General features: G+C 41.7%; 1 protein-coding gene across 1 annotated transcript in view; it reads right to left on the bottom strand.

The window, feature by feature from the left end:
- Positions 1–358: 358 nt before the first annotated feature.
- The window catches only part of ankrd50 (ankyrin repeat domain 50), a 170,309-nt gene continuing 153,958 nt past the window's right edge, over positions 359–16,709 (bottom strand). Inside the window, exons 3-4 of the mRNA XM_086009535.1 lie at positions 9,344–12,909; positions 359–3,936 (exon numbers count right to left, since the gene is read on the bottom strand). Of these exons, the coding sequence (XP_085865661.1) occupies positions 9,347–12,909 (3,563 nt within the window). The 3' untranslated portion in view covers positions 359–3,936; positions 9,344–9,346. The remainder of the gene's footprint in view (positions 3,937–9,343; positions 12,910–16,709) is intronic.

Below are 16,709 nucleotides of genomic sequence, written 5' to 3'. Positions count from 1 at the left end.
GCTAGCAATGCCAGCATTTATTGCCCCTAATTGCCCTTGCTAGGCCATTTCAGAAGACAGTTAAGAGTCAACCACATTGCTGGAGTCACATATAGGTCAGACTGGGTAAGGACGGCAGATTTCCTTCCCTAAAGGACATTAATGAACCAGATGGGTTTTTACGACAATCCGGGTCACCAACTTTAAAAAAAACGGATTTATTTAACTGAATTTAAATTCCGCAGCTGCCATAGTGGGATTTGAACTCTTGTATCCAGATTATTAGTCCAGGCCTCTGGATTACTAGTCCAGTAACATTACCACTATGTTACCATTCCCACAACAGGCTCAGACAGGTAACTGACTAGTAGACAGAGGATTCTATTCCAGGTTTGGATATTTATAGCACTTAAAAATGTACAATTTTCTAAACAAACAATTAAAGGAAGAACTGCACAGTTTACAGATCATCTCATTAAACAAATAGTAGTCTGAATAAAAGAACATTTTTGGTCAATTTATATAGCACAAGTACAGGTTCTTGGTTCGGAGACATTCCAAACTGTTGCTGAGAAATGGTTTTAAACTTTATGCTTAGCTAGCTCCACCCTACCAGACAGTGTTTCTTATCGTTGCTCAGATCTTACAAATTCCACAAACTTGATGATTTTTCATAAAGCACAACCATATTGTACATTAAAACTGCTGAATAGGTTGCAACATTTCATCAGATGAAGCTCATCCCAACCCATCACTGAAGAACCTTCGGGAGTCAGGAGAGGTAAGATTAACTCGCTACAATCAAACCTCTTCCACCCCAATGAATTTTAGGGCATTGGAAGATTTAAGTCAGCACTGCATCAGGCCAACTATACTCTGCTGAAGTGTGACTGACTCTCAAGCCATTCGTTCTCATCACTGGTGCTCTCCAGGGCCTGGAGAGAGAAATGGAGATAATAATTTGAGGGCCAGAGAAAGAGACACTGGGAGGTGGAACAGCTATAGATACATTAGGGAGGCAGAGAGAGAGAATGCAGAGCACAGAATTGAGGACAGAAATAAATGGAGAGAGAGAGATTACCATCACAGAGAGAGAGAGACTGGGGTACAAAGAGACACAGTGATAAAAAGATCACAAAATAAATCAATCAATTCTTTGAGGAAGAAAGAGACACAGACCCAGAGAGTTTACAGCAATACAATTAATATGACACAAACATCAGCTGGTATTTTCATATGGGTTCTCCCAATCTACTGCTGTAACTTGTGCAGAAATGGAGGAAACCCCTGGAGAAACAAGGTAAACAGCTAAAATTGGCCAAGGTTTCAGCTGAAACTACAGCGGGAGGATCAGAGGAACCCCACGGAAATTCTCCTCTTTTCCCCAGTCAGCAGCAGACTCATCATGAGCAGCACCATGGGTGTACTATCAGTTTATTTTTAACTTTAAGCAGTTTCAAATAATTATCAACTTTAAAGTTATTGGGAGAAATGGAGGTTGGCTGTTAGAGAGCTGAAATAATATTAGTGGAGAGGGTCATAAACAGAGAAAATTCTGAATCAACTACATGGTAACTCAAGTTTCCTCACACTATTTGCTTCAGTCACTCTTTGACTAGTACACTACTCTCCACATGATAGCATCAGGATAAAGGCTGGCAAATCATAATTAATTGTAACAGTTTGATTTTTAGAAGGGCAAGACTCTCACTCCAATCAGACAATTAACGATTCTTATGGTTTTTTGCCCAACAGAATTTTTTTTTACTTCATTCTTCTCAAACAAATCCACATGACTATTTAAGCCACAATACTGTAGTTGTTAAATTAAAGTCAATCTGCTGAAAAGCAAATATATTTATTAAGCACTTTACTATACATAAGGAATTTTTGCTCAATATAATACAAGAAATAAAATAAAATCTTACAATGCAAAATTCAATGTACATTAAAGCTATTTACAACCAAATACAAAAAACAAATGATTTAAGTGTAAATCTAACTAACTGAAATGCAGTTAAGTGACTATTTGAATAAACAAAATAGATTTGCATAGCAAAACAAAACTGATTAAAAAAAATAGAAACATACAGAATTCAAATACTGCCTGGAATTAAAGATAGGATTGTATGTTTAGAGGGCACAAAGCCACTTGCACTCCTCTTCAGTTGCTTTTCTTTCAACTGAATGAATGAATTACTTTGGACATTTTCAGTTTAGAATCAAATAGGCGAGTATACAGCTAAACCAGAGATTCAGGGTCAAGCTCCAGTCAACAGGCCCAAGACAAGAACAGATGTCATTTTTTGATTCCTCAAGTTTTCATGCTTCAAACGATTCAATCCCCACCCCCCAACCCATCCCATTCCTTGGGGATTTGAAATATAGACTCTGAAAGTAATACTTGCTCGTGACACAGGTCTGGGAATTTTCTCTTTACAGTATTTACATTGCAGAGACATTAAACAAATGATATTTCTAATGAGTTTAAACCAAAATATTAACTCACATTACTCCAAATGGAGACAATCTCTCTGAAAATCTTAGCACCTTATGAAACAAGCTGTGACTATTGTCTAACCAGTATGGTAATAAGAAAGGTATTTGTAAAACCTAATTAACAAGAAAGGCCGCAGGGATTATTTGAAACTTCAAACACACTCCGCTTGTGTAATAAAACACAAACCCTGTCCACAGTGAAGCTCTGCCTGTTTATTACTGCTGCACTGTACCTGGGGCTCGGTTTTGAATTCTGCGATGCAATGACACATGATCAAGCCTGCAGTGGCAAAGTCAACACTTTCAAAATCTGAAACTGCAGTCTTTTATCTTAATCTGTCAATCACAGACAATAGTCCCACAGGGACAAAAATACTGTGTTGGAATACAAGCTTCTCTAACTTTTCCCACAACAGGCTACACCTTAAACTTGCATACAGAACATAAATTGATCTGGCCTTGGAATCAGCTCCTTGTCTAAGTATGAACATGCACTACACCACAGTAGTCCTGCCAACTATACCTTCAACACCTTACACGTGACAACATTTTTTTTACACAAAAAGACACAAACATACAGCAAGCAATCATCTTTTCTGTGACAAATGTTACGTAGCTGGGTGCCTCCTGTCCCTTTCTTCCAATGGGAAAGAAAACCACACACACAGAAATCACTGTGTTCTTGCACTCCATTACATTTTGTGCATCCAACTTTCAATAACAAAGGACAAAAGAATCTCCCTCCCAAAATCGTACTCAACTTGAAGTCACCCTTTTTTGTATGTGTTTATGAATACAACACTGCAGAACAGAAAACAAAATAAATATTAGATCAACTCAGTTCCAAACTCATTTTCATTTTTATATGGATGACAAATGACTCTGTAAAGTCACAATTTAAGGGGAGGCCGGGGAAAAAAAGCTCCACGCACACTCATTCTACAAATGCAGATCCAAGTCCATAGCGATAAGTGGGGTATATTTTACCACAGTCTTCAGATCACATCTGTAGTCCTAGGTCATGAGCAATGCCTTGCTTGCTCACAGAGTCTCAATCTTTTGCCGACCTTGACCAAGTTCTAATTTCACATTCTGTATGCTGAATTCTCCCCACTGCATCATAAAATAACTATAACTGTTGGGGTGTAATAAACTGTTTTGTCTTTATGAAAATACAAAGTACACAAACAAATATATAAAGCATATAGATGGTTACACTTAAAGACAGTCTTAAACATAGGCAGAGTAGTTGTTTTGCATGAAACGTCTAAGTAGTAGTAACATTTCTCTGCTGCTTTCATGGAGTGAATGTGCTTTCAAGACTGATATCGGGTGACTTCTTCAAAACCAGGCCGGTGTTCCACTGAGGCTGCAGTTGTTTCAGTACCTTTGGGGTACTGGCAGCAAAGTATGATGGGAATTAAATGCTGCACTTCATTGAAATCCATAACAGTTTGTCTGGAAAAAAAATAAACAATGCTTAGATTTAAATACATTAATACCAGGATTTTCTTGAATTCGTGTAAGTTACCATGTAGTTTTTGCGGTTAAATGAAGCAGCAGTAATTAAATCCCCACCCTCTGCAATTTTCTAACCTCCGCTCTGGAGAGTGTCGCAGTCATTCACTGGTACGTTGCCCAAATGTCTATTCTTCATGTGAGCGTAGGTTGTGAATCAGCAAGCTATTTGACATGGAGGCATCACAACCAAGTCTGGTCTGGTCCTCAACCAACATTAACACACACAATTTCCAGTAGTATTCATTGGCCAGTCTCCAGAAGTGAAACACTGGCTTTTTTTCCCCCAATCTAACCTAAGGTCACTGCTACAGCAGTTGAGATGAGCTGATTCATAGACCCAGTATCAAACTTGGGGTCTTCTTGGTCTTTATGGCCCAATTCCGCAGAGCAGCAAATTAACTAACTCAGTCAACAGAAAGTAGACTCAACACTTATTAATACAACATATTGGTGTTATGATAACCATAATGATGCAGATTTGTGATAGACTAGTCTGTGGAGAGGTTTATTTCTCTAACCACTTAAGCAAATCCAATTAATCTTTTCTACATGGTTATCAGCTCCAGCGATTCATCTTCTCCCATGGGAGTTGTTGGGTCAAACACAATTGCACTAAATCTAACTCAAAAGATGGAACTCACGAACAGAAATTGGATTTTAAACCATGAATTGGCCATCATCTCTAATCATATGTATATATAAACTAAATGTACACAACAAAATTAAAATCAGAGACCATCGTGCCAATGGAATCTGAAGATTTAAGAAAGCAGGACTTTTAATAGTTGTTGAAAATTTCTCTTGAATTTAATCAGTCAGAATAAGATGATAGTAATTGTTTCCCTTAATGCACTCTTTCAGTAATATCTTCTGGTTAATGATAGATTTATAGACCTTTATTTAAATTGGCTCTTGGGACATGGATGATGCTGGCAAGGCTGCATTTATTGCCCATTCCTAGTTGCCTGGAGAAGGTGGTGGCAGACTTTCTCCGAACCACGACAGACCTTGTGGACATGGTGCTTCCACAATGATAGAGAATTCTAGAATATTGACCCAGCTTTGTTTTATCATTTGTGCTATGCATTGAACAAAGAGCTACATTCAACAGATACTTGCCAATCATCGTCATCTACCCATTTAAAATATATGGCAATACATTAATTTTCGCTAGTGCATCTTTTCACCCTCAAGAATTTGAACTCAATACTAACACAAAATGAGCCCACCTTTTTTCCTTCAACACAAATTGAAAACAGTGGTTATATCAATGGTTGCCAATATAAAGCAAAGCACCTAAAACTGCTGTCTCTCACTTCACCTGTTTACATTTAATGTCGGATAAACATTTGTCTTTCAGAAAAGTGAGAATGAAACATTTTATTCAAAAATATCTTTGCTATTAAATGTTTTTACATCATAATGGCCCGGAATTTGCATCGAGTATAATGGAGAGGCTATCGCCGCTCACCGTTATAATGGAGGAAACCCGACAACAACTTCTGGAGTACGCGCACGCGTAGTTAAATGCGGAAATCCAGGAGTTGCTGTCAGAGATACCCTGCTCCTCCACAGGGTGCGCTGTTGCAGTCCTCACCGATAGACATGGCATTGAAATGACTGCAACAGCGTGAACTTGCTGTAATTGCCCACTAGTTCTGCACTAACAACGGCTGAAAAAGTTAGGGCTGGTGTCAATGTTGCCTGTAAGCTGCGGTTTGTTCCATGCGGCCTGTTTCTTTTAGTGCACGGTCCCTTTAAATTTCCATGCATGCGCGGTATTTACAATGGCAAAGCCAGTGAGTGGCCTGCGCAGGACCTTTCCCATTACTGTGCGGCCGCGCAGCATAGAGGGAACATTTGCCGGTGCATGAAGGAGTAATTGAGTTTTTAACGGCATGATAGTGATAATTACTGCTGAACAAGCTCTCTGGCCCTGAAAAATTAATTTTACACGTGTGGAGTCTCATTCCCTCAGAAGAAAAATAGTGTTGGAGATTTCTTTTTTTAAATAATTAAAAAAATTTTTTTTTTTTTTAAAACTTTTTCTGTCTGTTTCTTTTATCTCTCCCCCTTAATCCCATCTGTATTTCCCAATCTTTATTTCGCTTTCTGTACATCATTTAAATCTAAATTACATTTCCTGCTTTATACTTTCAGGTTTGGACTCTGAAGGTCTCAGTGAGGATTCTTCAATTTGATTGGTTGAAGAGCCTTGCTGTTTTTTGACCTGATCACAGCTGCCACAGATCCCCTGTAGAGGACGCCCTGCTGGAAAAGACGCCGGATTAGAGGAAATCTCTGCTGACAAGCCCGCAAAAAGTCAGTAGGCAGCTGTCAGCAAGGTGAACGGTGAGCGCCATTCCTTTGCCACAGAGCAAAATCCAGGCCAATACTCCAAATGTAGAGGTAAACTAATTTAGATCCTACAACCCTGTACATGATAACGGTATTAATAGTTCCATTTTGCTTCTGTCTATGGGGCCAGTTTTTGGCATGAACAAAATCACAGTGGAGGACTTAATGCCCTGATCCTGCCAACATTCGGCCTGCCGTGATCCTGGAGCGGGTCGAGAAATAGATGTCCAGTGTTCCCGCCCACAACAAATTAGGGTCACATGACATATAGGATCTACACACAATTTACACAACATAATGTGTAGTGTACTCGCTAAGTCCCGCCCGTGGGTCTGAACGTAAAGTGGCTAAATCAGCATAAAGCCTTGCTGAAAGTGCTCCAGGAAAGTTTTCTAAAGGATGTTTGAGAGTTCAGGGGCATGAATGTTTTTCCTTGCCCCACAAAAGTCTTGCTGCCCGATGGACCCTCCCTGGCATTAGTCGTCCCTCCCCTTTAATACCATTCTGCATGTTCGGTTCCACTGAGGAGCCACCAGGTTTTCCCTCTCAGCCCCCAAAATTCGCTGACTTTCAAATGAGGCTTGGCTATGAAAACTGGTTGGGTCTCTGGTGAAGTTCATTAGACAGGCAGGCTCACTGCTCTTCCGATGAATGGGGTCACTCAAAAGTCTCCATGATAAATTACTTTACAAGAAAATATTAAACTGCAACCCTCCGCCATACAATAGTTTAATTTCTTCCCTTGCTGCCAACAGCACTTACAAAACATTCTTTCAAAATGGATGATTTTCTTTTTAAATGTATCTGGAAACTTTAAGACCAAATCTTTCAGAACAACCAGTCCATTCTCTGTATATTAATGATCTGGACGAGGGAATTGGATGTAATATCTCCAAATTTGCAGACGACACAAAGCTGGGTGGGAGGGTAAGCTGTGAGGAGGATGTCGTGAAACTCCAGTACGATTTGGACAGGTTGGATGATTGGGCAGAAACATGGCAAATGCACTATAATGTGGATAAATGTGAAGTTATCCACTTTGGTGGCAAAAACAGGAAGGCAGATTATTATTTGAATGGCAATAGATTGGGAGAAGGGGAAGTGCAAAGAGACCTGGGTGTTCTTGTGCACCAGTCGCTGAAGGTAAGCATGCAGGTGCAGCAGGCGGTTAAGAAGGCAAATGGTATGTTGGCCTTCGTAGCAAGAGGGTTCGAGTACAAGAACAAGGATGTCTTGCTACAGTTGTACAGGGTCTTGGTGAGACTGCACCTTGAGTATTGTGTGCAGTTTTGGTCACCTTACCTGAGGAAGGACGTTCTTGCCATGGAAGGAGTGCAGCGAAGATTCACCAGGCTGATACCTGGGATGGCAGGAATGACGTATGAGGAGAGATTGTGTCGATTGGGCTTATACTCACTGGAGTTTAGAAGATTGAGAAGGGATCTCATCGAAACCTATAAAATTCTGTCAGGCCTGGACAGACTAGATGCAGGAAGGATGTTTCTGAGCCGGGGAGTCCAGAACCAGGGGTCATAGTCTAAGGATAAGGGGTAAGCCATTTAGGACTGAAATGAGGAGGAATTTCTTCACCCAGAGAGTGGTGAACCTGTGGAATTCTCTGCCACAGAGGGTGGTGGAGGCCAGTTCATTAAATATATTCAAGAAAGAGTTTGGATATATTTCTTAAGGCTAAAGGGATCAAGGGATATGGGGAGAAGGCAGGGACAGGGTACTGAATTTGGATGATCAGCCATGATCTCATTGAATGGCGGAGCAGGCTCGAAGGGCCGAATGGCCTACTCCTATCTTCTATGTTTCTATGTTTAACTATGGCAGCTTTAGTACCAGCATTGATATGGAAGGATGAATAATCATGCCTCAGTTGTAAACAATGTGGAACATCCACCAGTGCTGAATTTAGTTATTTTATTTGCTGCCGAATAGTTCAACCTGTGTTCAACCTACATACTCAAGTTCCTACAATTTCCCAAGAGTTACCCTCCAAAGCTCAATACTTCTTTCAAATCTTCTAGTCTCGAGCTTTAATGGAAAATAAATCTTTTTTTTTAGAAAAGCAAGTATTTAATTGTGAAGCCAGTGCATGGTGTATCAGTTTAAACATAATGGCCCAGAAATTCGGGTCTCCATGGGTGAGTACGCACGGGGTACTCACCCGTAGGCCCAACGGAAGTGCCGGTTTCGTGCATGCACTGCACATGCGTGGGAAACCGGAACTTCCGTTCCCTTAAAGGAAGGGGTTCAGAGGTCGAACGCGTACGCTGGAGAGGCAGCGCGTGCGCATGGAACTTACATTTTTTTTTGCAGGTTTCTCCGGGAGGGTAAGTCTCCAGGAGTTACACATGTAAAAATTAAAACATTTTTTCCACAGGTTTATTATTTTTAAATACTTTAAAGAAAGGTAAGTTTATTTTTAGCCCTTAGAAAATGTAATTAATTTTTTCAAAAATTTAAATTATTGTTTAAAATAGTTATTCTATGTAATTTATAGTTATTTTAAAAATGTGATTAAAAAAAAAAATATTTGAAGTTTTAGTGGTGTTTTCAGGCTTATAGTATTTATAGTTTTGACAGCTCTTCCTGTCAATTTTACTTGTCGGTTATAGAATGAAAATTGGTTGGGAGGGTGGATGATCTGCTCCACCAGATTACCCCTTAGGCATTTAAGCTGAAAAAGTGCCCCTTATGCTGGAATTACTACCTTCCCATGATATGACTTGCTTCAGATTGAGATAGTCTTCTATCGGGGAGTCAGTTACAGCAATATCAAAGTGATCTGGACCTAGGTACAAGAGAATCTGCTCAGTACTGTTACTATGTGTAGAGCTGGTTCATGTAATAGATCAAACCACACTTAAAAAGATGTTGAACCTTACCATAGGAAAGTTGAATATACAACACTGTAAAGATGTCACAACATAAATACTTGCATGTGTTAAGAGTTGCACACAAATGAGCTATACAGTACCTGCTACAATGGTGTCTCCTTCTTGTAGTTAAAGCTAGGGTCTGTCCCTTCAATCTGCAGTTTTAGGGCTTGCTTCAGACTCAGTTCAGTCTCTGTTAATGGATAACCTTCCAAACATTCAGTATGTCCTCTCTCCTGTCCACTCCTTGGAACAGCAACCCTGCCCAGGAAAACGGGGTTCCCTTGCAAATAATTTGGATTTGTCATTATTCCATTTCTTTTCTTTTGCTCCCCGTGCTGCTGAATTAAGAACTGTTGCTGAGCCCTTGTAGTTTCCTGTGGACTGTGTGGAATCAGGATTTTACATTGTGGTTCAGGTGGTGCTTGTTTTAGTGACACTGCATTATTCTGTACCATTTTATTTATGGCTGTTCGTTTGTCTAGTTGTGTCATTTCATATTCCAAAACCTTCGGCTGAGAGGAGCTGTTTTGCTTGTTCTGGGCTGATCTCTTCCCAGATGAACCAGTTTTGGTAGAACCTTCACTGAGTTCAATGTGTCCAGTTTTGCTGCTTTTACTAGATCTCACATTGGGCTTCATTTGTCCCCATTCGTATTCACTAGTTGGGGAACCAACATATTGTCCTATGGAACGTGTCGTAGATGATGGAGATACAATAGACTGCCTGCTTCGACTGCGTGGCAAAGAATGCTGCTGTATCTGTTCTGTGAAGGACATGCCATGGAAACTGTCCATAGGTACAGTCTGGGCTGTTGCTGTGGACGATGTTGTGCGAAGAGAGGAGTTTTTGGAACTCTTTAGTGAATTATTGGACAGTGAGGACTTCTGCCGATCAACTGTTGAATCTGGAGATTCAGAGGGTGAACTGAAAGGGTGTTGAGGGCCATTAGAGAAACCACGCATGGCAGACTGCAGATCTCCACCAGTGCTGCCAGAGCTATTTGATTTAATTGTCAAGGACTGCATTTTCACAGTGACAGACTGAGGGGCTGCCTGTTCCATTGTGTGAACTGGAGAAGGGCTACATCCATTTAGACTGGAGGCCCCATACTTTTCCAATAACTTTATAATCTGCGTATGGCCACCTTTTGCTGCAACTCTCATTGCCGTGCGTCCAAATTGGTCTGCGTGGTTCGGATCAGCACCATGTTCCAACAATGTCTGAACAACATCCACGTGCCCTTCCTGGGCTGCAATGCAAAGAGCAGTAGCACCCTGGTTGCATGTGTGATCTACCAATGCTCCGTGGTCAATCAGCAACTGTACAACCTTCATGTGCCCTTGCCATGCAGAAGACTGCAAAGCTGACCGCTTCTCATTGTCAGCGGAATTGACATCAGCATGGTAATTTATCAAAAGTTGGGCCATTTCCAAGTGCCCCTGCCAGCAGGAGACATGCAGAGCAGTTCTCCCCTCTGCATCTGTGCTTTCTACATTTGCTCCATTTTCTAGCAAATACTCAGCCATTGCTAGTTGATTTTCAAGTGCCAGGATGTACAGTGTTGGCCGGCTGTCAGCATCCTTGCAATTCACATCAGCACTATGGCTCAAGAGCAGTTCAACTATATCGCGATGACCTTCTAACGATGCAACTCGTAATGCATTCCTACCATCATAGCCTCTCTGATCCACGTTTGATTTGTTTTCAAGCATAACCTGCACACAGTCATAATGCCCCTCCTGACCTGCCAGTATTAAAGGGATTCGACCATCATTGTCCACCTCATTAGTTCTAGCACCTTGTTCAATAAGTGCTTCGCATACTAGTCGGTGACCCTCAAATGCTGACATATGCAATGGAGTCCAACCAGCATCATCCCTATGATTCTCATCTAGTCCTCTGTCCAGCAGAGTACGCACCACTTCTACATTCCCTTGTGCTGAGGCTATACTCAGTACTGTTCTTCCTTCACTATCAATGGTATCTACAGCTGCGCCCCAAAACAACAAGGTGTTTACAACAGATGCATGGCCCATGGATGCGGCAGCCAGAAGAGGAGTACGACCATTGTTATCTGTGTGATCCACATCCGCCCCTCCTTCAAGAAGCAAATCGACAACGTCCACGTGACCTTCGTAGGCTGCTACTAACAGTGGAGTCATACCATCTTTGTCACAATGGTCAACTTCTGCTCCTCGGTCAATCAGCAAGCTAACCACTGATGCATGACCTTTGCTTGCAGGGACGCACAGCGCAGCTACTGACAGGGCTGTCCTTCCGTCCACATCTTCATGATTTATCTCAGCACCATGGTCTACCAGGTGTTCTACTATCTCTCTATGCCCCATGTATGCTGCTGCAATAAGTGCAGTCCTTCCTTCATTATCTGCTTTGTTAACATCTGCTCCATGCTGAAGCAGATTTAGAACAATGTCCTCGTGTCCTCCCCATGCTGCAGCCCTGAGAGCAGTTCGACTGTCTGCATCTGCACAATCCACCTTAGCTCCAGCATAGAGAAGTGCAGATACCACCTCCGTATGCCCTCCCCAAGCTGCCGACCTTAATGCTGTCCATCCATCTTGATCAGTATGATTTATGTTAGCACCATGTCCAATGAGGCAATTAACAACCTTGGTATGACCCTGCCTTGCAGCAAGTGTAAGTGCCGTTTGCCCATGATTATCCTCAATTTCCAGATCAGCGTCCCTAGATATCAGTAGGTTAACTACATCCAAATTGCCACTGTAGGCTGCACTACCCAACAATGTTCTTCCATTAGAGTCGCTCTGGTTAACAGAAGCACCATTATCTAGTAGAGTTCGAATGGAGTCCTCCCTCTCCAGCGCCTGCCGTACAATACATGATGTGCGGTCATCGTCACTGTTCACATGAGCTCCTGCCTTTACTAAAAGCTGTAGTATTTCCTGCTCTTTAGGAATCATTGTCGACAAAGCTCCTTTCACAGGCGTGCTGTTCCAGATCATCCACAAAGCCAAGTGATGTGGCTCCAGCTGCAAGTTAGAATTAAGCAGGTGCAGTGCAAACTCCTGTACCTCCAAAGGGGAGAGCTCTTTTGCACGACATGTGTAACTCATAGCCAGCATCCTGTGGCCCTCTGCTGCATTACACAAGTATTTCTGTGTGCAGTGCTTCACATCAAGCAACCACTCTGCAAAACTGTAATGAAACAGAATTTTAGTGCTTCCCAAGCCATCTACAAGAACCTTTGATAATATATCTAATTTCCGCTGAAATTCTTCAATCGTCATGGTCATATTTTTTGTCCAGACTGCATGATACAATTCCAAAGTAGTCAATGGCCTACAAGCAGCCAAAATTACATTTAGAATAGGCTGCACTTTTGCAAACTGTTTTCGCACGAAAAGCCTCTGACACAGCCAGAGATAGAGTCCGTTCAGTGTTCCTGGAATATCCCTGATCTCTCGCAGCATAATAAAACTTTCCACCACGCCATCAAGGACACGTTCGAGATAAAGGAAACAGCCACTGCTTTTAATATGGAGCTGGTTCAACATTTCAGCTGTTTCTTTCGTCAGATGCTGTCTCAATGCTTCCTCCTGGTCCAGACGATATAGGATATACTGCTGTACATCTTTTACAATGTAGGCTTTACGCAGATCATCCAAGCTAATTTTTCGGAAGCCTGCAAGAAACAAATTGTGTGATTAAATAATGTAATTAAAGACTATCATAAGCAGAGGTTTATTGAGGTTTTGGCTGCCTCTTTCATAAAACACTCTTTTGCACTTTTTGATGTCCAGCTGTTAAGTACAACACCGACTGTGTAACCCTTGACCCTTTTGTCCTTGCAAACCACTGCACTATCTGCAATCTCCCTTTCCTCTCCAAAGTTTTTGAAAATTGTCTCCTCCCAAATCTGTATCTATCTTTCCCACAGCTCCATGTTTAAACCTCCAATCAGGTTTCTGCCCCTGCCACACCACTGACACGGCCCTAATCAAAGTCACAAATTACATTCTCTGACTGTGATCATGGTGCACTATCCCTCCTGATCCTTCTCGACCGCTCTGCAGACTTCGACACGATTGACCACATCATCCACCTCCAACACTTCTCTTCCGATGTACAGCTGGGTGGGACTGAATTCGCCTGGTTCCACTCTTACCTATCCAGTCGGAACCAGAGAATTTCCTGGAATGGCTTCTCTTCTTGCCCTCACATTGTTACCTCTGAAGTCTCAAGAATCTATATTTAGCCCCCTTCTATTTCTCATCTACATGTTGCCCCTTGGCCACATCACCTAAAGATATGACATCAGGTTCCACGTGTACACTGATGACACCCAGCTCACCCTAACTATCACCTCGCTGGACCCCTCCACTGCCTGTATTGTCAGACTACTTGTCCAGTATCCATTCCTGGATGAGCTGTGATTTCCTCCAATTAAACTGAAGTCATCGTCTTTGGCCCCAGCCACAAACTCCGTTCCCGCACCATGGAATCTATCCCCATCCCTGGCCACTGTCTGAGACTGAAGCAGAATGTTCACATCCTTTGCGTCCTACTTGACCTTGAGCTGAGCTTTCAACCCTATATCCTCTCCATCACAAAGACCATGCAACTCTGTAACATTGTCTGTGTCTGTCCCTGCCTCAGCTTATCTGCTGCTGAAACCTCATCCATGCTTTCATTATCTCCAGACTTGACTATTCCAATGCTCTGCTGGCCTCCTATCTTCCATAAACTTCAGCTCATCCAAAGCTCTAAATGTCCATATCCTAACTTGCACCATACCGCTTACCCATCACCTGTGTTCGCTGACCTACATTGGCTCCCGGTCCACTAATGACTCAATTTTAAAATTCAGATTGAAGTTCAAATCCATCCATGACCTCGGCCCATCCTATCTCTAACCTCCTGTGGCCCTACACCCCTCCAAAAACTCCGCATTCGACCAACTCTGGACGCTTGTGCACCCACCACTCCCTTCGCTACATTGGTGGCCGTGCTTCAGCTGTCTAAACTCGAAGCTCTGGAACTTCCTCCCTAAACTTCTCCACTTTTATCTTCTTCTGATAAGACTCTCCTTAAACTTAACTCTGACCAAGCTTTTAGTCACCTGCCCAATTATCTCCACCTTACACTTGATTTCAATGTTTGTCTTATTACATTCCTGTGAAGCACCTTGGGATGTTTTCTTACTTTAAAAGCACTATATAAATGGAGGTTGCTGCAAGTTTCACAGACCATGAAGGCCTGAGATCCCACTTCGGATTATTATTCCATAACTTTTGCTGGAAAGTGTACGTGTGAATATTGGTAACACTCAACTAGGATTAAGCTCAGCTACAATATCTCCACATATGCCTGGTCACCACTCACTTTCTAAGCAGACAAATGAAGTATGGCCATTTGAGTGAGGTACTAGAGAGTATCTAGCACCTATAAAACCATATCCCGGCATAAGTTAGCATCAGGACAGTAGGTCATAAAACTGGAGTGGGGAGGGGAAAGGGAAGATATAATTCAAAAACTCTTTCCTCACCTAAATCTCAAAAATATATTCCCATTACTTCAAAAAATGCAAATGGAAACATTTTAAAAAGTGCACACAGATCATTAAATTCCTTCTGCAAAATGTCCATGGTTAAAAAAGTTATTGATGATTCCTTCAGCAAAAGCATCTTTAAAACATTTTAACTTTTCATCAGTGCTGCTTTTCAGAGTTGCACCAATACCCAGTGAGATGAAACCATTTGAGGTCTTGCATCTTAGCTGTGAAAGCTAAAATTTAAAACATAAGGAAAACAATTTTACACTATTTTTAGTTTTCCAAGTGATTTAAAAAAATGTAACAAGATCTTTCAATTTTATCAAATAATATTTGCCATAGTTCTATATGTTGTGTTTATTATCTCATAATTTTCTAATATCCAGTATTTTAATTATACTAAGCACAACTCTTGTAGAGTATTAAAACAAGCTTCCTTTTGTTCAAACTGCCAAGGAACTACTATTGGCTACAAGAAGGCTCAAGGGGAGCAATGTTCTGACTTTGAGCTGCTAGTGCACATCAGCAATTTGGGCACTTCCAGCAATTAGCAACACAATGCCACAAAATTACCCCTGACGTGTCTATACTGTAAAGCATCAAGCAATCTCCTCCATTCCCCAAAAGCTCAGGGAGTTTATTCAGTGAGCAAGTGAGTCATATAGAACAGGAAAAAAATCCCAGATTCAATCCTCAGACTGCGCTCAGGTAGTTGATCTCAACTAGGAGGCAGACAGGTGTATTACAATTAACCTCAGTGCCCTAGGTTAGGGAGGGGAAAATCGACTAGGGCCTGAAATACCTATTCCCTTTCTGGTAAGCCTTTCTGGAAGTGTGTGTGTGGGTGCAGACAATATCAGGTTTATGTGAAGCACTCTTCGCACCCACTAATGATTGTATAAGCTGCAACATTCACTATCTAGCTTCACAAATGAATAATGGGCACTCAGGCATGGTAGGGGAGGATGCCAGTTGCCTGTAGGACTATACCCAGCAAGAAATCAAAAGGAGGACAGGTAGGAAATCTGTGCTGAGAGAGAGAAAAAAAAACATATCCCTCCTGTAGTCCATTAATGGATAACTTGGATTACAACAACAACTTGTATTTATATAGCACCTTTAACGTAGTAAAACGTCCCAAAGTGCTGCACAGGAGTATTTTAAGACAAAAAAATTTGACACCGATCCACATAAGGATAAATTAGGGCAGGTGACCAAAAGCTTGGTCAAAGAGGTAGGTTTTAAGGAGCGTCTTAAAGGAGGAAAGAGAGGTAGTGAGGTGGACAGGTTTAAGCAGGGAATTCCAGAGCTTAGGGCCGAGGCAACAGAAGGCACGGCCACCAAAGGTTGAGCGATTATAATCAGGGATCCTCAAGAAAAAGGGTGGCTAAAGTAAATGTTGGTCCCTTAGAGGATGAGACCGGGAAATTAATGGTGGGAAACATGGAGATGGCAAAAACACTGAACAATTATTTTGTATCAGTCTTTACAGTAGAGGACACTAAGAATATCCCAACACTGGACAAACAGGGGGCTCTAGGGGGGGGAGGAACTAAATACGATTAAAATCACTAAGGAAGTGGTACTTGGTAAAATAATGGGACTCTGGTAAAATAATGGGACTCAAGGCGGATAAATCCCCTGGACCTGATGGCTTGCATCCCAGGGTCTTGAGGGAAGTAGCGGTAGGGATTGTGGATGCATTGGTAATAATTTTCCAAAACTCACTGGACTCAGCAAAGGTCCCGGCAGATTGGAAAACTGCTAATGTAACACCCTTATTTAAAAAGGGTAGTAGGCAGAAGGCTGGAAACTATAGACCTGTTAGCCTAACATCTGTGGTTGGTAAAATGTTAGAGTCCATTATTAAGGAGACAGTAACGGGACATTTGGATAAACATAATTTAATAGGGCAAACTCAGCATGGTTTC

This window comes from Somniosus microcephalus, chromosome 2 (assembly GCF_052327205.1).
Source record: "Somniosus microcephalus isolate GS21.2 chromosome 2, FLI_Smic_1.0, whole genome shotgun sequence".
NCBI classification, from domain to species: Eukaryota; Metazoa; Chordata; class Chondrichthyes; order Squaliformes; family Somniosidae; genus Somniosus; species Somniosus microcephalus.
The sequence above is the reverse complement of the archived record's forward strand: the minus strand, read 5'-3'. Positions and strand labels throughout refer to the sequence as shown.